This window comes from Schistocerca americana, chromosome 5, assembly GCF_021461395.2.
Source record: "Schistocerca americana isolate TAMUIC-IGC-003095 chromosome 5, iqSchAmer2.1, whole genome shotgun sequence".
Taxonomy (NCBI): domain Eukaryota; kingdom Metazoa; phylum Arthropoda; class Insecta; order Orthoptera; family Acrididae; genus Schistocerca; species Schistocerca americana.
In genome coordinates this window covers 223,248,649-223,275,297 of record NC_060123.1, presented here as the reverse complement: position 1 = coordinate 223,275,297, position 26,649 = coordinate 223,248,649, and the positions used below count along the sequence as shown (strand labels likewise).

Below are 26,649 nucleotides of genomic sequence, written 5' to 3'. Positions count from 1 at the left end.
TTGGCATATAAACTTGTACTACTGTAGAAGGCATGGGCTTCGTTTGTATCTTGGCCACTATAATACGTTCACTATGCTGTTTGTAGTAGCTTACCCACACTCCTATTTTTTTATTCATTATGAAACCTACTCCTGCATTACCCCTATTTGATTTTGTATTTATAACCCTGTATTCACCTGACCAGAAGTCTTGTTCCTCCTGCCACCGAACTTCACTAATTCCCACCTTATCTAACTTTAACCTATCCATTTCCCTTTTTAAATTTTCTAACCTACCTGCCCGATTAAGGGATCTGACATTCCACGCTCCGATCCGTAGAATGCCAGTTTTCTTTCTCCTGATAACGACGTCCTCCTGAGTAGTCCCCTCCCGGAGATCCGAATGGGGGACTATTTTACCTTCGGAATATTTTATCCAAGAGGACGCCATCATCATTTAACCATACAGTAAAGCTGCATGCCCTCGGGAAAAATTACGGCTGTAGTTTCCCCTTGCTTTCAGCCGTTCGCAGTACCAGCACAGCAAGGCCGTTTTGGTTAGGGTTACAAGGCCAGATCAGTCAATCATCCAGACTGTTGCCCCTGCAACTACTGAAAAGGCTGCTGCCCATCTTCAGGAACCACACGTTTGTCTGGTCTCTCAACAGATACCCCTCCGTTGTGGTTGCACCTACGGTACGGCTATCTGCATCGTTGAGGCACGCAAGCCTCCCCACCAACGGCAAGGTCCATGGTTCATGGGGGGAGGACATTTATATTATTGAGATTAAAACATTCTCAAAAATCCTTGGACTAAATTGTTTACTAAACAACTTTGTCTTATTTCGAGATGGTATTCCTAATAATTTTATCATTTCTGAGACCCGTATCTTGCCAGTATCAGTGTCGATAACAGACAAAAATGGTCGAGATTTTAGATTCCGGGAATAGCTGAACTGTGTATATATGTAATTAAGTTTTTACGGAACCATCAGCACGCGACTCCTACTAGCACCCGGCCAATTTTTTAATTTCCGTTTTATCCAGATTTTCTATAATCTGGATGACTTACGGCTCCCACACTCGAAACGTAGTGGCAGAAGCATGTCGTCTGTACGACGTCAACATGTAGGGGGCCGACTACTGTGGTACGAATTGTACTGCGGCTCGGTGTTCGTTCGCCTCGGCTGTCGCTACCTGTCGTCCCTTGCGGCGCATTTTCCGCATCCGGTGGGCGACGTCGTCGGCGTGACCTTTGAGGCAGCCAGTCAAAGGCAGCGGTTCGCCGCATAAATTATTACTCGGTGGCAAGGCACAAACTTTACGTCCGTGCCGCCGCCACCGCCGCCCTCAAAGGACTCACAAAAAGGAGGCCGCCTTTATGGAGAAATACGGCTTTGATGCGGGGATGAAGTTTCTCTCCTAGCGAGCGGCAGAGAAGGGGTCCAAGATTCCCGCAGTTCTACAAACCGGATTATCTGCATGTCGCAGACGCGCTGGGGTGACACAAATTGGCGTAACAGTTGATTGGATATTGGATTAGAGCACTTTATACGTGTTCCGATTTTTATCCATCTATTAGCCTTAAAGACAGTCTCTTGACTGTGGTAGATTTCAAATAACGTTTTCCTTATCATCTTGTTAGCTGTTACTAGTAGTTTATCCTGTAGTGAAGTAGAAGTGGATAGTTCCTGTGAATTATTATGGGTGGACGTTACACTCAACAACCGAGCTAGGTTAATAGTTGGCTCCTTTTACCGACCTCCCGACTCGGCAGCTTTAGTGGCAGAACAACTGAGAGAAATTTGGAATACATTTCACATAAATTTTCTCAGCATGTTATAGTCTTAGGTGGAGATTTCAATTTACCAGATATAGACTGGGACACTCAAATGTTTAGGACGGGTGGTAGGGACAGAGCATCAAGTGACATTATACTGAGTGCACTATCCGTAAATTACCTCGAGCAATTAAACAGAGAACCGACTCGTGGAGATAACATCTTGGACCTACTGATAACAAACAGACCCGAACTTTTCGACTCTGCAAGTGCAGAACAGGGAATCAGTGATCATAAGGCCGTTGCAGCATCTCTGAATATGGAAGTTAATAGGAATATAAAAAAAGGGAGGAAGGTTTATCTGTTTAGCAAGAGTAACAGAAGGCAGATTTCAGACTACCTAACAGATCAAAACGAAAATTTCTGTTCCGACACTGACAATGTTGAGTGTTTATGGAAAAAGTTCAAGGCAATCGTAAAATGCGTTTTAGACAGGTACGTGCCGAGTAAAACTGTGAGGGACGGGAAAAACCCACCGTGGTTCAACAACAAAGTTAGGAAACTACTGCGAAAGCAAAGAGAGCTTCACTCCAAGTGTAAACGCAGCCAAAACCTCTCAGACAAACAGAAGCTAAAAGATGTCAAAGTTAGCGTAAGGAGGGCTATGCGTGAAGCGTTCAGTGAATTCGAAAGTAAAATTCTATGTAGCGACTTGACAGAAAATCCTAGGAAGTTCTGGTCTTACGTTAAATCAGCATATCCAGACACTCCGGGATGATGATGGCATTGAAACAGAGGATGACACGCGTAAAGCTGAAATACTAAAAACCTTTTTCCAAAGCTGTTTCACAGAGGAAGACCGCACTGCAGTTCCTTATCTAAATCCTCGCACAAACGAAAAAATGGCTTCCATCGAAATAAGTGTCCAAGGAATAGAAAAGCAACTGGAATCACTCAACAGAGGAAAGTCCACTGGACCTGACGGGATACCAATTCGATTCTACACAGAGTACGCGAAGGAACTTGCCGCCCTTCTAACAGCCGTGTACCGCAAGTCTCTAGAGGAACGGAAGGTTCCAAATGATTGGAAAAGAGCACAGGTAGTCCCAGTCTTCAAGAAGGGTCGTCGAGCAGATGCGCAAAACTATAGACCTATATCTCTGACGTAGATCTGTTGTAGAATTTTAGAACATGTTTTTTGCTCGCGTATCATGTCGTTTTTGGAAACCCAGAATCTACTCTGTAGGAATCAACATGGATTCCGGAAACAGCGATCGTGTGAGACCCAACTCGCTTTATTTGTTCATGAGACCCAGAAAATATTAGATACAGGCTCCCAGGTAGATGCTATTTTCTTTGACTTCCGGAAGGCGTTCGATACAGTTTCGCACTGTCGCCTGATAAACAAAGTAAGAGCCTACGGAATATCAGACCAGCTGTGTGGCTGGATTGAAGAGTTCTTAGCAAACAGAACACAGCATGTTGTTATCAATGGAGAGACGTCTACAGACGTTAAAGTAACCTCTGGCGTGCCACAGGGGAGTGTTATGGGACCATTGCTTTTCACAATATATATAAACGACCTAGTAGATAGTGTCGGAAGTTCCATGCGGCTTTTCGCGGATGATGCTGTAGTATACAGAGAAGTTGCAGCATTAGAAAATTGTAGCGAAATGCAGGAAGATTTGCAGCGGACAGGCACTTGGTGCAGGGAGTGGCAACTAACCCTTAACATAGACAAATGTAATGTATTGCAAATACATAGAAAGAAGGATCCTTTATTGTATGATTATACGATAGCGGAACAAACACTGGTAGCAGTTACTTCTGTAAAATATCTGGGAGTATGCGTGCGGAACGATTTGAAGTGGAATGATCATATAAAATTAATTGTTGGTAAGGCGGGTGCCAGGCTGAGATTCATTGGGAGAGTCCTTAGAAAATGTAGTCCATCAACAAAGGAGGTGGCTTACAAAACACTCGTCCGACCTATACTTGAGTATTGCTCATCAGTGTGGGATCCGTACCAGATCGGGTTGACGGAGGAGATGGAGAAGATCCAAAGAAGAGCGGCGCGTTTCGTCACAGGGTTATTTGGTAACCGTGATAGCGTTACGGAGATGTTTAGCAAACTCAAGTGGCAGACTCTGCAAGAGAGGCGCTCTGCATCGCGGTGTAGCTTGCTGGCCAGGTTTCGAGAGGGTGCGTTGCTGGATGAGGTATCGAATATGTTGCTTCCCCCTACTTATACCTCCCGAGGAGACCACGAATGTAAAATTAGAGAGATTAGAGCGCGTACGGAGGCTTTCAGACAGTCGTTCTTCCCGCGAACCATACGCGACTGGAACAGAAAAGGGAGGTAATGACCGTGGCACGTAAAGTGCCCTCCGCCACACACCGCCAGGTGGCTTGCGGAGTATTGATGTAGATGTAGATGTTGTTGGGGTTGGAACCTGCTGTTCCTAAAACTCTGCCTTTTGTAAAACACAATTTTTGTTCTACCTAAACGTATTTCTGACACCTGTGTCTCATCTTCAGTGAGTTCAGTTTCATCCCTGTAAAATATTATACAACGCTTTTGTTAGATTTTCGCCGGCTGGGGTGGCAGAGCGGTTCTAGGCGCTACAGTTTGGAACCGCGCGACCGCTACGGTCGCAGCTTCGAATGCTGCCTCGGGCGTGGATGTGTGTGATGTCCTTAGGTTAGTTAGGTTTAAGTGGTTCTAAGTTCTAGGGGACTGATGACCTCAGATGTTAAGTCCCATAGTGCTCAGAGCCATTTTTTTTTGTTAGATTTTCGATTTTAAACATGAAAACTATAATACACACAGTTTCATTTTGTTGTGAATTCTCATCTTAAACTGCATTAATTTTAAAGATGGAATTGTAACAACAACGCTGATTCGGTAATTGTTGAAGAGACTCTGAGATCATACATATTATTTCTCAAGTCAACATCCCTTTTTCGCAACATATAGTAACCGCACAGGGATGATGTATGGTTTATTTAACCGGCTTCTGACAATGCATAACGATTTTACGCTAGAACTTGCTAGTTATGGCAAATTTTAACATAAGAGAATTATCATAAGAAAAAGGGTTTCATGGATGCCTGGCTTCATACCTATATTGTTAACTTACTAATCACGAATGAGAGGCTCGTTTTTCATATTATCTTGTTAGTAATGCCATTTACTTTGTTTGAAAGTGTTTCTTAAATGGATAATTTGCATACAGCATTGACACAGATAATAAGCGTGATCATTGCATTTTGTCGGTCAATGTACGGATTGGTTTTTATAGATGACACTGGAGTTGTTGTCCGGTGATGTCCCATATGTGCCCGAATGGAAACAGATCTGGTGATCCAGCAAGCCAAGGCGACATGTCGACTCTCCGTAGAGCATGTTGGGTTACAACAGCGGAATGTGGGCGAGCGTTATCCTGCTGGAAAACCCCCCCTGGGGTGCTGTTCATGAATGGCAGCACAAAAGGTTGAATCACCAAGCTGAGGTACAAATTTGGAGTCAGGGTGTGTGGGATAGCCGAGAAAGTGCTCCTGCCGTCATAATAATCCGCACCCCAGACCACATCTCCAGGTAGGGGAACTCGGGGCAGAAAGGGATAGCGGGGCACAATAGGAAATTGCTCTTTTCTAGACTGGAAAGTGTTGCATCCTGTTGTATTGGCTGTAACTATTTCTCCGAATGGAAGGGAAGTGAGGGTAGCCATTCTGATTTAGTTTGAAGTGCGAGATCTAAGTGAATTGTTGTCCGTCACGTTACCGCTTGCGTTGTTCTAACGTTTGGTGAATTTCAACGCCAGTTAATCTGTTATTCGTTAATTGTATACCCTAAAATGACACATTCCCTTAAAGTGCATGGCATTTGTTATACTTTAGTTATTTCATGCGTTTAAATACGTCAGTTATTACACTCCATAAGAGTTGTTAAGTTCAAAAGTGCTCTTGGGGCGGAATGGGACGGGGCAGAATGGGATAGTGTCCCGTTCTGCCCCGTCATATTTTGATGCAAGTAGAAAGCAAACCCAGCCTGGATGTTCATGGATGCCAGACTCTCCCAACCAGCTATGTTCGCCGAACAACTCAGCTTTCCAGATATCGCCCGAGGTTGTCATTCCAATACCACTATTCTGTCAAAATACACGGCGGACTACAAGACGAAAAGGAAAAACCGTCGTATTAACAGATACTCCTTATGAGAAGGAACTGCAGAATGCTGTCGCACGTAAAGTAGGCCTACAGAAAGGAGGACGGTGCACAAATTTGAACAATGTCAGGACAGAGACGTCAGGTGCAATGCAATTTAAAGCAAAAATATCAAACTGTACACCGAAAAAAACCAAATCAGAGGACATCAAAGACCTTAAGAAAAACAAAAATAAGAAGATGATGGACAAGAGAGAATCAGAGAGAGAGGATGCCAAGTGTCTCTACTGTGGGGACTTCTACTCCGTTTATAATGAGGGCTGGGTCGCATGCCAGAGTGGGCACACAATTCATGTCCTGGCATAGACAGTGAAGATGGAGAGGAAATACTGATTTGTGACTATTGTCGGAAGGGCTAGTAGTTAGTGGTTCAAATGGTTCAAATGGCTCTGAGCACTATGGGACTCAACTGCTGAGGTCATTAGTCCCCTAGAACTTAGAACTAGTTAAACCTAACTAACCTAAGGACATCACAAACATCCATGCCCGAGGCAGGATTCGAACCTGCGACCGTAGCGGTCTTGCGGTTCCAGACTGCAGCGCCTTTAACCGCACGGCCACTTCGGCCGGCGGTTAGTGGTTTGGTGGTTATTAAGCAGCGTACATTTTTCAGAATGACATTAAAATATCTTCTAATTTTGAAGAATGACTTTTTAATTGTTTGAATTACAAAATGGCTCTGAGCACTATGGGACTTAACTTCTGAGGTCATCAGTCCCCTAGAACTTAGAACTACTTAAACCTAACTAACCTAAGGACATCACACACATCCATGCCCGAGGCAGGATTCGAACCTGCGACCGTAGCGGTCGCGCGGTTCCAGACTGTAGCGCCTAGAACCGCACGGCCACTCCGGCCGGCCGTTTAAATTACACATTCCTTAGTCTGAATTGCCTGTTATACAACATTTTGTCATAGTTGAATACGATATTCGTAATTCAAATTCAACGTTTATGCAACAATTTAACAAAAAATACCCTTATCCCATTCTGCCCCGTGGGTGGGGCGGAACGAGAAATATGCAAGACTTTCTTTGAAAAATTGTAAAAAATGCATATTGTATTGTTTTAAGTTATTTTAAAATAAGGTACATTAGGTTACACTACAAGGTGTTTTTTTATCACTTGAAGAAGAGTTTCCTTGTGTTCCTTTATTTTACAGGAATTGTTAAACATTAAGTATCCCGTTCCGCCCCGAGTTCCCCTATAGGTCCAGTGTGTGTAGCATGCAGACAGGTTCGTTGCAGGCCCTCAACTGGCCTCTTCTACTAACCAACGTACGGCCATCACTGGCACCGACGCAGAACCAGCTTTCATCAGAAAACACAACAGCCCTCCACCCTGCTTTCCATTGAGCTCTCACTCGAGACCACAGAAGTCGCAAATGGCGGTGGTTTGGGGTCAGTGGAATGCACGCTACAGGGCCTCTGGCTCGGAGCTTTCCTTGAAGTAACAGATCTGTAACAGGTCGTTGTGTCACTGTGGTGCCAACTGCTGCTCAAATTGCTGCTGCAGGACTAATAAGATGGGCCAGAGCCATACGCCGAACACGATGGTCTTGCCTCTTCGTAGTGCCACGTGGCCGTCCGGAGCCCGGTCTTCTTGCGACCGTATGTTCTCGCGATCACCGCTGCCAGCGATCATGTACAGTCGCTACATTCCTGCCAAGTCTTTCTGCAGTATCGCAGAAGGGACATCCAGCTTCTTGTAGCCCTAGTACACGTCCTCGTTCAAACTCAGTTAGCCGTTGATAATGGCGTTTTTGCCGCCTTAAAGGCATTCTAGACCAACATCAACTTATCACGTCCAACCACGACCAATCACGACCGTTAGCGTGTATTTAAAGCAAACCCGATTTCCATCCTCTTAGTGGCGCTACTATCGCATCTTATGCGACAGGCGTGAAATCTGAACAGACATTATCTTTCAGATGTAGAAACACACATATCAACTTCCCTTTATGTCGCACATCTCCTTCTTGGTTTTGCGATTTTTTTTTCGTTAGTGTATTTGATAGAAGCCTTGTATCTTCACTAGCCAGCCCGTTACAATATTATGTTTGGGATGTCATTAAGGACAAAGAATTGCTTTGAAGAATTGTAATTTAGAGGGAATTTTCCTGGAATGCGACGCAAAACCGCACAAAATGCGATACAAAAATACTACATTTACGGCAGATAGAGGTTGATTAAACTGTTACCTAATACTGAAGAGAATGAAATACTAAGAACCACAGAAGTGTATTCTCGGGTTCTTCGGCAGACATTTGTTTAACGACTTTACTGATGTTCCGCAAGTATGAGTGGCTGGCATTTTCAAAGGTTCACCCTCCATTTCTGAGGGCGGACTAAAGTAGAACACGCAGCCAGAGATTAACAGAAGTACTGTCCGACACACACAGTAAGATGGATTGCCGATTATAGATACAGATGAAGAAAGATATAGAATGAGACACTTGTGGTGGACATTTGACAACGCATCTTGAGACTTGTCTACGTACGCTCTGTAGCCAAGAGTTAGATTCCCTATTGATAGCCTGACCGTAGCTGTCGTGTGGCAACGCCAAGACATGTCGCAGTGAGAGGAAATAATGTTGCGGAACACAGTCTACAGCTGACAATGGTTCAGTACTTATACAAACGTGTCTACGCTGCCTCTCTACTCAAATGACCCAAATGATGGCCGACGCATACAGCAGATGAGACCAGTGCTTGTTACAACAACAGACAGAAGCGTCTGTAGTCCTCTTCACCTGCAAATCACACCATCATTGCCATCATCATCATAATCATCATTGTCATTACACATTTCATATCCAATGCTAGACAAAGGCTTCATCTTGACATTTCCATGTAATGCTGTCTCCAGCAAAAAGCATTCATGCCGCTCCCATATGTTTTCTAATGTCATCTACCCACTTTCCATTAGGTCGTTTCTGTCTTATCCTATCTTTGGAACGTAGCCAATAAATTCCTTACTGCCTCTTACATCTATAGGCCTGATTACAATCACACCTACTCCCATTTCATTTATAATGAAGTCGTAACTATGTCTTCCTCACATATCTTTTCCCTGACAGAAGTGTTTTTGTTTTACCGTCTTCCCTAGTAATACCTAACACGTACGAGGGATATTCATAAATTTTTAGCTGTCAGCTTCAAAAAATAAATTCATATAATTAATTTCTTGTTCCATAACCTTCTGTTATACAGATGACAATTAAAACTTTATCACTACTCGTTTATCTCCATTGCTTACTTATCATTCGAAAAACTTCGTGGCATGCGTGAATAAAAGTAACAGGTGAAATGTGTTCTTGTTTAAATCGTGACAGATGCAGTCGCGAGCTTTCGGAAACATCGTTTATGGTGGATGAAATTAAATCGGAGGAAGACAAGGCTATTGTGTCTGGAGTAGGTGTTTCGCTGTTTTCTAGCAAACGATCCATCGTATAACCACCCTAAGAATTGAAGGACACGAAATTTTAAAACAGGTACTACGTTCGTCTCATCGTCAGCTGAACAGAGGAAATCATCACGCAGGATATGAGAATATTAACTAATTAAGTTAAAATGTAGACCCTTCTTCGCAACGATGAAGAATGTCTTACGAGCGACTTCATAAACGTTTGCAAAATGTTTTCCTCAGATCCAGTCTCAGGGAAATGCAAAAGACTCTAGTGAGTTGTTGATGCATTTAAAAAACAGTTGATAACTATACAAAGTAGTACACTGTGTTAATACTCACTTCATTTGTTTCACTATCGTACTCTTGCCCGATTCGCCAGCACCTGGAACAGGTAAAAACAAGAACTGTCAGAAAACCATATTTGGGTAGTCGGAAGTTGTTGCGACAGCGTTTGTTAACCCAGTACTCTCATTACAGCAGCACAGAAAGACATCTGAATAACGAGAAAGGAAAGACGGAAGATTATCGTTTAGTATGCGCCGCCTACGAGGTCACTAGATACGGAACATGGAACTAAGGCTGGACATGGGCGAGGAAGGAAATCAATTACGTCCTTTTCAAAGGAACCATACCAGAATTCGCCTTAAGGATTTAGGGAAAACACGAAAAAACCTCAATCAAGATTGCCAGATGAGGATTTACAATCGAGTCATCACGTCTTCTTATGTCTCAGTATATGGATTGATTTCAGCGTTTTGACGGCAGTGAAGTGCTGAAAACTGCATTTCGGCACAGGCTGAAGTCCCAAACGAAGAAATTTTCTGGCCGGAGTTTGAAGAAAGCTGCTTCTATAGCCCCAAAAGTACTCGGAGAGCAAACGGTGACGACGTAGAGAAATGATCAGGAATTGTATGTGCTACATTTCATAACAATTATTTTGTGCGTGTGCTTTGTCATGTTTGCTCTCCAGTTTGAAATTACTGTTCTCATACACACTGTGCATTTGCCCACTCCAATAATGCAATCATTATAAATCTTGCTTGTGTTGTTATTGCGAATTTAAATGCTTATACCATTCATTCATGCGCACTTTAACATTACTGGCAACAAGAGTTTCGTAGCATATAATGAATTCCCAAGTAAATGCATTTCCAAAAATTAAATTAAATTAAAAACAATGAGGAACGTTTTCTGTATATGTGCTTATTCTCAGCTGACATCAAAGCTACAACTTTTTCCATCATTTTCGCTACTAGCTATGCTCATTGCCAAACGCCACCTATACGTCACCAGGCTGTCAGAAATACATAAACGGAGCTAAAACTTCTGTGTTGGGGTAGATGGATTGGCTTACTTTCGTGTGTCTTGGTTTCTAATGTGTCAATATAGAAATAGATTATTTATCGTCAGTGTGTCGTATTATGATGATGGTATATAATTTCACGGGGCCATCAAGCAGCACGTTAAGTCTTGTTACATTTGGCAGTGAACTTTGATTTCTTTGAAGCCAAGATTTCCTTTGTTCTTTGTGAGTGTGCTTGCTTGCGCTCTTCCATCCAAGAGGTACGGCGTCTTCTTTTCGGTTGCTCGTCTCGTGCAGCGCATTCGTCACTGTCTTCTTGTGGAGGAGGCCCCTGTCACAGGGGTCTTTGGGTTTGATTTGTAGGGGCTAGATGTCGTCTTTGGCATTTTTAAACCTTGGGAATGCGGTTTTGGGGTCTGAACAAGAAATTGGAAGACCTTCCCATCCATTTTTCCATGGTTTTATAGACTCTGTATTTAATTTGATCTATTTTGCCACAGACTTCCTTGTTGGATCTTTTTCGGTGGAAGCCATTCTCTTAAGTGGACCCCACGATTGGTCTAATTATTCTGTTCTCTTTTACTTTTAGGTCTTCGAGGAGGCCTTTCTTTGAATTAAGGGAAAGGGCTTCGGCTACATTCGTAACTACTGGCCTCAGGAACGTTTCCTAGCGAAGTATGTTTTTGTTTTATGAAAGGATTTTTTGCTGTAGATCGTGCGCGGGTAATTGTCAGCCTTCTATAACAATAGTTCTCTCTTCCATATACCTGTCCGCAGCTCTCTCTTGTCAACACCTCCTCCCCCTGCAGTTTTCAGTTGCCCTTGTCGTATAGTCCTCTAGTGCAAGTATACTCTTTCTTGTAACAGCTGTTGCCACCGTCATTTTCAATCTTATTCTCTTTCATTATCCCTTCTGTTTCTGATGATACTAAACACGGATCCAAATGTGCTAAGCTAATTGTTATTGTTATTCTTTATACCCTTTATTATTATTATAGTGGTTGTTATAATTAATGGCTCTTATTATTTTATGCACATATGATACAGTTCAAGTACTTGGGAAGCTTGCTGATTAAGGATGCTCACTGCACAAACGAAATTCGAGCAAGAATCGCCATGACCAAACCCGCACTCAACAAGGACCAGAAAGCTTAGGTTGGATTAAGGAAGAATTTGTTGAATAATTTGGAACAGAGACGGGGACCGAGAGAAAGATGGAGAAAAAATTCCTGAAAAAATTGAAACGTGGTACTGGAGAAGAACAATGATCTAGGGGAGAGGATGGTGTGAGAAAAGTAGGAGGGAAGAGAACTATTCTGAATACAGTACTTCAGAGAAGGTCAGCTGCATAGGACACATAATTAGACATGAGAGGCTCACCATGACGTCATCGAAGGGAAGATGAAAGGAACTGCAGGACGAGGAAGGATGAGATGAAAGTTGCGAGGAGATACAGCAGCTTGAAGGATGAAGCTGAAGACAGGGATCATTGGCGTCAGAAATTCTCCGTACGAAGTCACGGACCTGCCACTAGGCCGAACACAATATAATAATATGTATGATAGTAAGTGTATGTGCATGCTTCGTTTCTGGTGGTGCGGCGTAAGAGAGGGACCTAAGGCCCTAATTCAGTCAAGTTAAATAAACAGTAAATAAATAAATATTATTTTCACTTGTAATAGATACCCTACCTAGCGCTAAAGCAGTCAGGTGCATATATAATACTGCAGTACAGTAAAATCATACAAACTCAAGAATGTTACTGAATACTGAAGGTAAGGATTTGTATGCACAATGACCCTATATACGCAGCCATATAACGTTAATTAATGCTGGCTAATCCACATCGAAACTGTAGTACCACTCATATATTTTGAGTCTGATCTTATAGCCTTACCGCGCTAATGAAATGAAGTATGCATAAATGACGTCATACACATAGTTGGAGCCATTACGACTACCGAGCGAGGTGGCGCAGTGGTTAGCACACTGGATTCGCATTCGGGAGGACGACGGTTCAAACCCGCACCCGGCCATCCTGGTTTAGGTTTTCCGTGATTTCCCTAAATCGCTCCAGCCAAATGCTCGCTGTTTGATCCTCTCCGCCAGATCAACCAGTCATCCATTACGACCGTAATGACAATTAAATGGCTATGGGTGAGAAATGTAGCTATGTGAATGGTTGGTAGACGACAAAAGAAGTTCTTGAATGGATTACAAGACACAAGAAAACATCGAGACGACAACCTAAAGGAAGGTGGGTGGATGACAAGGGAAACATGTACGACAACATTATCGCGTACATATGACAGCCATAATGCATGTTGGTGATGGCCTTTCCGCGGCAGTGTGTGTTCAAAAAATGGTTCAAATGGCTCTGAGCACTATGGGACTCAACTGCTGAGGTCATTAGTCCCCTAGAACTTAGAACTAGTTAAACCTAACTAACCTAAGGACATCACAAACATCCATGCCCGAGGCAGGATTCGAACCTGCGACCGTAGCGGTCTTGCGGTTCCAGACTGCAGCGCCTTTAACCGCACGGCCACTTCGGCCGGCGGCAGTGTGTGTCAAACAGCTGGTGATGACGACAATAATATGATGAAATCTATAAATATACTGTACACCGTGAAATCTATATACGAGGGTTGAAACTTAAATAGTGGAAACTACTTATTCACAACCGATACGAAAGAGTTACATGTTTGTACCTGTTACTGTCCTTCGAAGTAGTCACCAGCGTTATGTAGAACCCGTTGCCAGCGATATGGAAGGCGTAGTATACCGTTAGCAGAGCATGTTCTGTTGATGGAGCGAATGGAGCGCTTTACTGCCTGTCGAATCTCTGGAACAGCTCTGAAGCAAATGCCACGAAGTCAAAACTGAAACGGCAATCCAACGAATGGTGTCATTATAGGTCGCCGCGGAAGTCGAAAGTGCGTCAGAACCCCAGTATGGTGAAAGTTGTGGTGATTATCGTGTACGACTGTGATGGTATTATCATAACGCATTACGTTCCTCCACGGCAGACCGTCAATGCACAGTATTACTGTTCGTTTTTGGATCATCATCTGCGACCAGTTTTGCGAAAAAAGCGGCAACACTTTCTTCGCAACCCACCCATCATTTTGCACGACAATACGCGGGTGCATACAGCGCAAGCTGTGGCTGCTCTGTTCGGTCGATGGGACTAGGAAGTATTGTACCATCCACCGTACTCCCCGGGTTTAAGTCCTTGTGACTTTGATTTGATTGCGAAGATGAAGGAACCACTTCCTGACATTCACTTCAGAACCGTTCCAGAGATTCGACAGGCAGTAGACCGCTCCGTTCGCACCATCATCAGAACAGGCTGTGCTAACGGTATACTACGCCTTCCATATCGCTGGCAACTGGTTCTACACAACGCTGGTGACTACTTTGCAAGACAGTAACAGGTGCAAACATGTAACTCTTTTGTATCGGTTGTGAATAAATTAGGTTCCAACCCTCGTATTTTTCTTTTTGTCAGGCAGTGTAACATACTGAGAATGGGGACCTAAAATTAGAAATCTTAAAATATCAGTCCAGGTAAGTTATCAGCAACAGGTTTTCTCGGGCCTTGTGCACTGTACCGAGGTGAGAAGGAAGGAAAGCACGCCTTCTCTTGTGCGAATGTTTTGTCTGCGCTCTGTACCATACAAGCGGCGTTATCTTATCTCCCGGAGCTGGTGTGAACACACACGCTTAGTTACCGACACGGCAGTGAAAGTTTGTTCTCGCCCTTGGCATACGAAACGTGCAGAACGACGACGAGAGAATGTGATCCATGCCGTGTCCTGCGCTAGAGGAATAGTACACACGAAATGAATACAACTTTTGATAACGTGGTCACAACATTTTCTGCGCTTGGAATTGCTGCTAGCTACGATTTTGCTCAGCCATGTTTTCAATAAGATAGCAAGATTTTATCTGTGTCTAGTACTTCTGCGTCACGTACGCTACCTGATCAAAGATACGTAATGCGTAATTGAGCATTAGATGTTACGAGAGGCGGATTCGTAAAAAAAAAAAAAAAAAAAAAAAAAAAAAAAAAAAAAAAAAAAAAAAAGGGGGGGGGGGGGGCAAGTGCGAGTAGAACTCACGCTCTGAGTGTTCCACACAAACTTAATTACGTATATATCCACTGCGGGAATCAAGAATCTCTACTATTTTGGCCTACTATCGACAAACGTTGACATCTGAGTCTCAACTTTATCTGCGATAATACCGGAGAGCCTTGGCGATAGCGACGTTTTAAGAATGGGAAAATAAGCTGAAGATGCGAACGGAAGTAAGTTTTAGGGAGAGAATGGACTAGGCCAGTCCGTACAGCTGTATTACTGACACTGCTATGATGGCCGGACTAAACATGCCTGACATTAACCGAAAGTGTACTGCGTTATATATTAAACGAATCACCCATTTGTTGGACAAGGAACCTCTCAGCGTAACCAGTTGGCTCTTCCGAACCTTACAACCCACCGATATGCATCCACCCATTGATGTAGGTAAAATACATTACAAACTACGACATGTCAAGCAGTTTTTTCTTGAAGTAAGCTATATTGATGGACATTATTTCACGCAGGATTTACCGACGACGCACCTGTTATTAAAAAGATGGACATCTCCAATAGTCCGGAATCCCATTGAACTTAAATACCCGAGTGTTCATTGGAAGGCAGTTTGGGACAACACAAGTTTAACCGTCCACACTGCTGAAGTGGCGTCCACATGGTATAAAGTGGTAAATGATGTTATACACACTAATGAAAGGTTGCATAGAATCGGTTTAAGTGACAGTGATAAATGCGTCTGGTCGACACCTTACGCCATCGCTTCACTTGTGGCGGTCATCTCGTTAACTGGAAATGGGTGCAGCAGAGGCTGGTCCTGATTACCCGCAGCAGCCCAGCCAGCCACTGCACCGACATCCTGCTCTGGCCGGACGCGAAACATTTTCCCGCTACCAAGAACAACACCGTGATGTGGATGTTAGGACAGTTTGTGACATATATCATCATCCACAATAGTGAAGATAATCTCATTAGTTTCGAGGCTTACGTGAGAACGGCACGCTGGAAGATGAAACGTTACCCAAATTTCAGGAAGATGTTTGCTAACATGTTAGACATAATTTTTGAAAAACAAGGCGTAGGGTAATTCTCGATGCCGGTAAGGACACAAATCACATGCAAGACTATGTAGCGAACAAAATACACAACGAATAAGGGGTTATACCAGTTCCTAGGACTACTTCCGACTTCTCAATGGTGTTATTAACTTCATTATGACGTTTTCATTAATTTATGTTCCTGTGCATCTCTTGTTATCCGTTTGTGTGCTCCAAAAGACTTTGAGTTTGGACGGTTATGAATCAAATGACAGAACTGTCATTCCAGTTAAGACAATCAATTATATATATATGTTTGCGCTTCGGTTCTATGTCTCTGTCTGGACTGAAGAGGCTATTGTCAGTTTACTATTTATGTTCTATTTTGTAAGCTTACAAATGGCACTATATTGAAATGTGTTCTTCAGTCTATTGTAGGATACAATTCGTGTTGAATCAGTTCCAGCACTTCAATATTTTGTTTTTGTGCTTATGTACATGTATGGTTGTTTTAATAAAGGAAAAAAAGGTAAAAAAAATAAAAAAATGGCGTAATGGCTAGCACAGCTGACTAGTAAACAAAGAGACCCGGGTTCAAGTCCTGGCAAGACACGAATTTTAATTCATCATTTCTTAATTTTAAGTTTGAAGTCGGATAACGAATGACAAAAGAAATATTTTTTCGTGTGATATAATTACAAATTTGCAATTTTCGGATTTTTTTCCCTTTACTTGTACTGTAAAACCTTGTTTCTTGTCAAATATCATAATTCTAGGTAAACGGGAAGTGTCTTACGGGTCTTGACGAGTGAGTTTGCGAGTGTCAAAATATGTGGCATAAGTGGCAGTATCTTTTGATTGTGATGACTTAGAAGCTTGCATTTATTACAACGCCAAGAGACTATATACCTTAGTACGAAACATAAATGTCCACATGACACAATATCCGTTCCTGAGGAAAATGGATCTTAATAGATGGACGGACAGACAGACAGATGGGCAGCAAATGACAATTTTTTTTCATATGATGTAATTACAAATTCACAGTTTTCTTATTTTTTCCTGTAGCTTTACTGTGAAATACTGCTTCTTGCTAAATTTCATGGTTCTATATGTTTTGATGAATGAGTTTTCGATTATCATAATATGGACATAAATGACCGTATCTTTTGATTGCATTGACTGAGAAGCTTCAGATTTTTGCACCGCCAGGGAACGTAGACCTCAGTAAGTGACATAAATTTCAACGTGTTATACCTAGCCGTTGGTAAGAAAAGATTCTTTTTTCAGTCAGAGAAACAGACAGACAGACGTGCGGATGGACAACAAAACGTTCCGTTTTTACCGACTGAGGCACGGAAGTTTAAAAGTATTATGTTGTCAGTCGAGACGGAGGAACAGCAGAATGAGTCAGTCAGGAAAGCTCAGTGACTTCAGGCGTACACTACTCAGTGGATGTCACCTGAGTAACAGATCCATGTGGGACATTTCAACCTGTCCAAAGCTGCCCACATCAGATGTTGGTGATGTAATTGTGAAGTGTAAAAGCGCAGGAAGAACGATAAGTAAACCAAGACCAGGCAGCCTTCGTATACTGACTGGCAAGGTTCGACGAGCTTTGCGAAGGGCGGTTGTAAAAAAAATGGTATAAAATAAGCTGAATTCTAAAGTGCCACCAGCTGTCCATCCAGCACAGTGACCGTGCGTAGGGCTTAAAATGAATGGGGCACAATGATCGAGCAACTCTTCATAACGAACACATTACTGTAGTCGCGGATAAGCGACTCTTGAGGTGAGCTGAAGAGCGACTCCACAGGGTACTGGATGACTGGCCGCGAATGGTATGGAGTGATGCCTGTGGCGTCAGAATGGCAGGGTTTGGGTTTGGTGAATGCCTGGAGAACTTTACCCGTCATCATGCACAGCGCCAGCGGTGAAATGGGAAGAAATTAGTGTTAGGGTACGTGAGAGTTTTTCGTGCTTAGAGTGTGGTCCTCGTATTGTACTTGAGAACGCTACACGCGGAACTTTGTGTACACATTTTACAACATTGTGCACTACGTACAGTAGAGGCAATCTTTGGAGGCGAAGATTGTTTGTAACAGCATGACAATGAACCCTGTCATAAAATACCATCTGTGAGGCATTGGCTTGTGGACAATAACATTCTCGAAATGGACTTGCCTGTCCAGAGTTCCGGTAGTGGAACAGATTTGGGACGAGAGAACGTTGATTTCGCTCCAGAACCCAGAGTCCAACGTCAATTCTTTCTCTGGTCTTGGCTTTTGAGGATGAATGGGCTATCCTCCATAGAGATTCAGACGCCTCACTGACAGTGTCCCCAGCAGAGATCAAGTCGTCATAAAAGCGAAGGTTCAAATGGTTCAAATGGCTCTGAGCACTATGGGACTTAACATCTGGGGTCATCAGTCCCCTAGAACTTAGAACTACTTAAACCTAACTAACCTAACGACATCACACACAACCATGCCCGAGGCAGGATTCGAACCTGCGACCGTAGCGATCGCGCGGTTCCAGACTGAAGCGCCTAGAACCGCTCGGCCACCATGGCCGGCAAAAGCGAAGAGTGGGCACAACCCATATTAATGTCAGCTAACAGGTGTCCGGATACTTTGGATCGGACAATGTATAGCAAGTTTTTATTTGTGCATGTCCAGTCATCAGGCTGTTTTAGTATTGTATATATGTGGGAGAAGTGAGGAACCAGAACAAGAACAAGCCGCGCGGAGTGGCCGCGCGGTTAGAGGCGCCATGTCACTGATTTCGCGGTCTCTCCCGCCGGAGGTTCGAGTCCTCCTTCGGGCATGGGTATGTGTGTGTTGTTCTTAACATAAGTTAATTTAAGTAGTGTGTAAGTCTAGGAACCGATGACTTGAACAGTTTGGTGCCATAGGAATTCACACATATTTGAACAAGGACAGGGAGATGATTAGGGTTCAACGTCCCGCCGTCGAAGTCACTTAAAGACGCAAGGGCGATCAGGACAAGGACGTGACATGAAACGACGTCGGTCTAGTCATTTTCGAAGAACCATAGCGGTTTTCACATTAAGCGATTTAAGCAGGTCAGAGAAAACTTACACTATGTGATCAAAAGTATCCGGACACTTGGCTGAAAATTACTTACAAGTTCGTGGCACCCTCCATCGGTAATGCTGGAATTCAATATGGTATTGACCGACCCTTAGTCTTGATGACAGCTTCCACTCTCGCAGGCACACATTCAATCAGGTGCTGGAAGGTTTCTTGGGGAATGGCAGCCCATTCTTCACGGAGTGCTGCACTGAGGAGAGGTATCCACGTCGGTCAGTGAGGCCTGGCACGAAGTCGGCGTTCCAAAACATCCCAAAGGTGTTCTATAGGATTCAGGTCAGGACTCTGTGCAGGCCAGTACATTACAGGATTATTATTGTCGTGTAACCACTCCGCCATAGGCCGTATATTATGAACAGGTGCTCGATCGTGCTGAAAGATGCAATCGCCATCCCCGAATTGTTCTGCATCAGTGGGAAGCAAGAAGGTGCCTAAAACATCAATGTAGCCCTATGCTGTGATAGTGCCACGCAAAATAACAAGGGGTGCAAGCCCCCTGTATGAAAAACACTACCACATCGTAACACCACCGCCTCGGAATTTTACTGTTGCCACTACACACGCTGGCAGATGTCGTTCACCGGGCGTTCGCGATACCCACACCCTGCCTTCTGATCGCCACATTGTGTACCGTGATTCGTCACTCCACAGAACGATTTTCCACAGTTCAGTTGTGTAATTTTATGCTCCTTACACCAAGAGGCGTCGTTTGGCATTTATCGGCGTGATGTGCGCCTTATGAGCAGCCGCTCGACCATGAAATCCAAGTTTTCTCACCTCCCGCCTAACTGTCATAGTACATGCAGTGGGTCCTGATGCAGTTTGGAATTCCTGTGTGGTGGACTGGATAGATGTCTGCGTATTACACATTACGACCCTCTTCAACTGTCAGCGGTCTCTGCCAGTCAACAGACGACGTCGCCCTGTACGCTTTTGTGCTGTACGTGTCCCTTCACGTTTCCACTTCACAATCACAACGGAAACAGTTGACCTAGGGATGTTTAGGAGTGTGGAAATCTCACGTATAGACGTATGACACACGTGACACTCAATCACCTGACCACATTCGAAGTCGGCGAGTTCCGCGGAGCGCCCCATTCTGCTCTCTCACGATGTCTGAAGACTACGGAGGTCGCTGATATGGGCTACCTGGCAGTAGGTGGCAGCACAATGCACCTAATATGAAAAACGTATGTTTTGGGGGGTGTCCGGGTAATTTTGATCACGTAGTGTAACTGTGGCCGGTTGGATGGGATTTAAAACTCGGTCTGGCACAGAATTTCATTAATACGGCATTTGCAAAAAAATGGTTCAAATGGCTCTGAGCACTATGCGACTTAACTTCTGAGGTCATCAGTCGCCTAGAACGTAGAACTAAGTAAACCTAACCATCCTAAGGACATCACACACATCCATGCCCGAGGCAGGATTCGAACCTGCGACCGTACGGCATTTGCATTACATTGTAGATTCAACATTTCTAAACAGCTTTTAATGACATAATTTTACGTCATTACAGTTTAATTACTTTCATTTACTTTTTCGTCGGGTTTCACAGTCGATAAGAATTTGCTAAAAGCACAAACCATGGATCCACCGAGGCTGTACACTTTTATCGAAATAAAAAAAAAATTAACATCCACTACAGACCTGTTTCGCACTTTTAAGCCCTTGTCAAATGGAATCAGGGAATAACTTCCGTCGTACTAGAGGGATCTGTTGAGGGTGCAAGGGCCGCTTTGAAATGTAGATTATATGAATGCGCGATGTCTGTTCTTTCGGACACTTCCGAAAGAACATGCGTTCATATAATTGATTCGCCTCGATGGGCAACGAATCTTCTTCAGTGCGGAGGCACAATTACGTCCGACCTCCTGCGGGAATCTCTGAGTAGCGAGCATGGACGACTTGGTCAGTGACGGCGGATAGTGGCGTTCAGTGGAAGTGTGGAACGGCCGAGAGTCGTGTGGAGAGAGTTGGCGCGATGGCGATAAACACTGTGTCCGGGTGGAGCCGTGGTTAACGCACCAGCCTAGTAAGCAGGAGATATCAGGTTCGAATTCCGGTCTGGCACACATTTTTACTCGTCGCCGCCGATTCCGCGTAATGTCCAAATGTAGCTCACATCAATAATCCCTTCCCTTTTCTTTCCTTTCTCCCTCCTCAACCTTCAATTTACATGTGTTAAGATGAAGAGGTCGGCACAAGTGAGTGCCGTATCGAACCAGTCAGACAACAGATAACCCAAATAAATAAGTAAAATTAAATGTTCTAATTTACAGATGGGAGTCAACATCATTTCTATGCTGATTATGCTTTTATTTCGGCATAAGTATGCGTCAAAAGGCATTTAGGCGCACTTACGTTGGTTGACATGTGCATCAAGAAATAATGTCCCCATTGACAGAGTAGAATATTGGCATCGTGTGTGTTACAAACGAATTATAACGCGTTACTAAAGACGTGTGCGTCGCGGAGTGCTGTCCACGTTGACAGACTATGAGCCGAGGTGACGCAGTGGTTAGCACACTGGACTCGCATTCTGGAGGACGACTGTTCAAACCCACGTCCGACCATCCAGATTTAGATGTTCCGTGATTTCCCTAAATTGTTCCGGGTAACTGCCGGTATGGCTCCTTTGAAGGGGCACGGCCGATTTCCTTCCCCATCCTTGACACAATCCGAGCTTTTGCTCCGTCTCTAATGATCTCGACGTCGACAGGATGTTAAACCCAGTGTCAGTTCCTTCCTTCTAGACTATAACATTAACAACCTTACGTGTAATAACAGTTTGTAATACACACGACTGCGAATGATATTGGCTGTCAGTGTAGACATTATCTCTTGACGCTGATGTCCACCAACCTACGTGTGTAAAGGGGTCTGCTGTGACGAAATAAAGACTGCCCAGTACACAAACGTTTTTGACGCTTAACAAGAACAAGTTGACAGTGTCTTAAAAGTATGAAACATACCTATAGTTTTTTAGTATTTTTTTATTTTGGAAAAAGTTTACATCCCTGATTTTCATACTCATCAACCCGTTCATTTCATTTCAGTGAAACTAACCGAAATAAACGCATGTATTAACTGTCGTGACAAACTTGAAATGCATAAGACAGGAGACTGGCGCAATACTCACACGGCAGAAATGTGAGACATTCTTTTCAAACGAAACGATAGGCGTCGTAGATTAGAAAGTCATCTCCCGCCCAAATGTGATGAAACATGACGCTTCCGAGAAGGCCATTAAACAGGCCATAAAACGTGCCACTTCGCGGTAGGATATCTTTTACACTTACGACAACTCTGCGATAAGCGCCTTACATAATCTTACGGAACGAAACTTCTGCACAGCAAACATTTGTGCGAAGTATCGGCAGACAGGCGCATGTGTAACTGGCTCAAGCGAAACTACGCGTGTTTCTAGCTTGGAAGTATCTTACTGTGTTATTCGGCACTAGACTCAAAAGAACAAGGCGATAAATAATTCTGCCTTGCCTATAGTCTCATAACTCCCAAGCACTCAGCCTCACTTCGACAGGAATGACGAGGTCCAAGAAATCAACAGACGTGCTATTAGGGAGATCCGGGTTTACGTCCCGTTGATGCCGACGTCATTAGATTTAGGGAAATCATAGGAAACGTAAATCTGAATGGACGAACGGCTATCTGAACCGCTGATATCCCCAGAGGAATCCACTGTCTTACCACTATGCCAGGTGGAACGGTGTACGAAGGAAGGGAGGCAGGCAGGGTAGACTTAACGGTGTTCCAGGAGTAACCACTGACGCTGCAGGCAAGGTACACTACTGGCCATTAAAATTGCTACACCACGAAGATGACGTGCTACAGACGCGAAATTTAACCGTCAGGAAGAAGATCCTGTGATATGCAAATGATCAGGTTTTCAGAGCATTTACACAAGGTTGGCGCCGGTGGCGACACCTACAACGTGCTGACATGAGGAAAGTTTCCAACCGATTTCTCATACACAAACAGCAGTTGACAGGCGTTGCCTGGTGAACCGTTGTTGTGATGCCTCGTGCAAGGAGGAGAAATGCGTACCATCACATTTCCGACTTTGATAAAGGTCGGATAGTAGCCTATCGCGATTGCGGTTTATCGTATCGCGACATTGCTGCTCGTGTTGGTCGAGATCCAATGACTGTTAGCGGAATATGGAATCGTTGAGTTCAGGAGGGTAATACGGATCGCCGTGCTGTATGCCAACGGCCTCGTATCACTAGCAGTCGAGATGACAGGCATTTTATCCGCATGGCTGTAACGGATCGTGCAGCCACGTCTCGATCCCTGAGTCAACAGATGTGGACGTTTGCAAGACTACAACCATCTGCACGAACAGTTCGACAACGTTTGCAGCAGTATGGACTATCAGCTCGGAGACCATGGCTGCGGTTACCCTTGACGCTGCATCACAGACAGGAGCGAATGCGATGGTGTACTGTACGGCGAACCTGGGTGAACGAATGGCAAAACGTCATTTTTTCGGAAGAATCCAGGTTCTGTTTACAGCATCATGATGGTCGCATCGGTGTTTGGCGACATCAGGGTGAACGCACATTGGAACCGTGTATTCGTCATTGTGATACTGGCGTATCACCCAGCGTGATGGTATGGGATGCCATTGGTTACACGTCTCGGTCACCTCTTGTTCGCATTGACGGCACTTTGAACAGTGGACGTTACATTTCAGATGTGTTACGACCCGTGGCTCTACTCTTCATTCGATCCCTGTAAAACCCTACACTTCAGCAGGATAATGCTCGACCGCATGTTGCAGGTCCTGTAGGGGCCTTTCTGGATACAGAAAGTATTGGACTGCTGCCCTGTGCAGCACATTCTCCAGATCCCTCACCAATTGAAAACGTCTGGTCAATGGTGGCCGAGCAACTGGCTCGTCATAACACGCCAGTCACTACTCTTGACGAACTGTGGTATCGTGTTGAAGCTGCATGGGCAGCTGTACCTGTACACGCCGTCCAAGCTCTGTTTGACTCAATGCCCTGATTTCTCAGGATCTATGCACCCAAATTGCTTGAAAATGTAATCACATGTCAGTTCTAGTATAATATATTTGTCCAATGAATACTCGTTTATCATCTGCATTTCTGCTTGGTGTAGCAATTTTAATGGCCAGTAATGTAAAACCAAACAAACTTCCAAAATTATTTGGGTAGTTAGGGACAGAGGTGCACATTCAACACTTTTCTGTTTTTCCCTTCTACTTTTCTGGTACATGACAACGAAAAGTGTACCCAGTACACCCAGGATCATATTTTACATGATGGCATAGGTTCAACATTGCTTGTATGATATATTAAATTCATATTTAACAGAACGTCACAAAGGAAGAAAATGGATCTTTGTCCCAGGCCTGGGCTAACGCTCTACCGTTATGCAGCAAAATTCCACGCAAAAGAATCATTACAGCTATAACAGACTGAAAGAGAATAAGCTATGTGTCAGGTACTACCATAATTAATTTGTAAAACGTTTTACTATATCAAAATCATCACTATCATCACAATCATCATCATTATCATCATCATCATCATCATCATTAGCTCTATTATAGTGATCATATTAAACAACACAACATGGGACTAACATTTCTCTAATTTTAACACAAGGAGACACACTGCATTATTATTATTATTATTATTATTATTATTATTATTATTATTATTTAGCCCCTTCTTGCCTGCTGGAGTTTTCCTGATACGGTCTGTACTCTTCTTTCGTCTTCACTATGAACTCGATGGGGCAGAAAGTTATATTTAGATTGCAAAGTTTACAAGTTGCTGAAAAAAGTTCCATTTGTGCTTTATTAAACCCCATTATCCTCCCGTTACTGATTTTCTGCGGATGCCTCAAACTTAAATTATGACGAGCGATGAATGAGTGAGCCCAGTCTTCCCTTGCCACTTGTGTATCTATATTAAACTCCCCAATGATGCCACTCCATAGCCCGCTTTTATTCTTTTACGTAATGTGGATTCATTACATCCAAGTCTTTTAGCTGTATTTATAACGGAAGATCCAGTTTCTATTAGCTTCTCAGCCTTCTTCGACAGCCAGCAACACATTGAAACGATATGTTACTAGCTGTAGATGTGGACTTTGCTTCTCACGAAAACTATTGTAGACAATTACTATTGTAAGAAAGTTGTACTACTCTGGTGCCCTCAGAAGAGCAAATTACTTTTGTTCAAATTATGGTATAATTTTTCTGCCGTTTATGCTGGCTTAGCTCGATAATGGCCATTTGACTAAAACTAGTAGCGAAGCGAACTGTGCAAAATAAAGAACAAGCTGAAGGTTAACCTTGAATTTTATCAATTATTTGGCGGCTGACTATCCCCACCTGCAAACATGCATATATTAAGTAACTGCTCGCGCAGTCATTCTCAGTCTTATGTTTCATCGCTAGAAACAAATCAGCTGTGATTGGCTGACAGAAACAAACCCATCAGGCGCCATGCTGAATTGTGTGTTGGTGAAGCTAATGTGCCGTGTTTGGTGCTTCACATATTAAAACTTGCTTTCTACGAAATTATGCTATTTCAATACAGCGGCGCATGTCAGATCTCTTAAAAACGCGTCGTTGTTGGTACGGCTGATGGCGTGAATAAAAAAGGGTCGATTGCATTGTTAGCTCTTGACAGTTCACCAGCGAATAATTTGCCGAACACGTGACCAGCTCAGTAGCTGTGGCCAGAGCTGTGGGAAAATGCCTTCCCCGCCTTTCTCCACTGAGCTCACAGGCATCAAAGAATCAGCGCTTCCGGAAGAACGCGACCGCAAGTAGATAAGCCGCTTCCGACACGGGCTGGTGACGTAAGACGTCGGCGCAGGGACCAGCGTCTCTCAGGCCAATCCGCGGGAAGATGAACGAAAACTGCTGCGTCGTGTCACTCTTCAGTTCGGAGGACGCCAGGAATATATCCACTTCCGCTCTTCACTATTCAACGACAGCGCTAAACGATTACAAGGATTTAGTTGATTTATACAGTCTGACTTGCACGTTATGATTTATTGACAACCGATTTCAAATAAAACATTACGTTATCAAGGTTCCTACAAAGATCCCAAGTCTGAGGTTTCTGTCAACGTTCAGATTCTACATGCAACCTAAAAAATAGATGTGGAAAATATTTACAAATTTTAATGGCGCTATCGCTTCCTCAGAGATTCTACGAAGAGTCTACAAAAGTTTTGCAAAGAGTTCAAAAAGAATTTATACGAGTGTCATTTGAAAAATCCTGTACACTGTGGATGCATTATCGTTTCGGTGGCATGATCAGGTTGAAATTCATGCCATTTGTGAGCGAGACTTTAGGCGTGATTGTCGCACATATGTTTGTTGGTTCACATGGCTGTGTCGTGAGTAATCCTGTTTTAAAATGGAAGCTGAAAGGCGGCCACGTTTGATTACAAGTAGTGACTAGCATTCCTACATCAAGATCGAATCCCTACATGGAAAGAACCCAATGATAATTTACAACGCTTTGACAGAGGTGTGTAAGAATGGTGTAGAGATTACACCTCTCAGGTTATTATTGCTAATGACATTTTGAGAGTGGAGCGACGAAAAACATGCGTGGAAATTGCATATGAAGCCAGGAGGTTTGTCACTCCAGTTTACGGAATCATAACTGGAAAGCTGAAGATGAGAAAACTTG

General features: G+C 43.6%; 1 protein-coding gene across 1 annotated transcript in view; it reads right to left on the bottom strand.

The window, feature by feature from the left end:
• Positions 1 to 26,649, bottom strand: part of LOC124615421 (guanine nucleotide-binding protein G(o) subunit alpha) — a 533,614-nt gene that overhangs the window by 409,019 nt on the left and 97,946 nt on the right. The window contains exon 2 of the mRNA XM_047143294.1: positions 9,733 to 9,775. Within this exon, the coding sequence (XP_046999250.1) occupies positions 9,733 to 9,775 (43 nt within the window). The remainder of the gene's footprint in view (positions 1 to 9,732; positions 9,776 to 26,649) is intronic.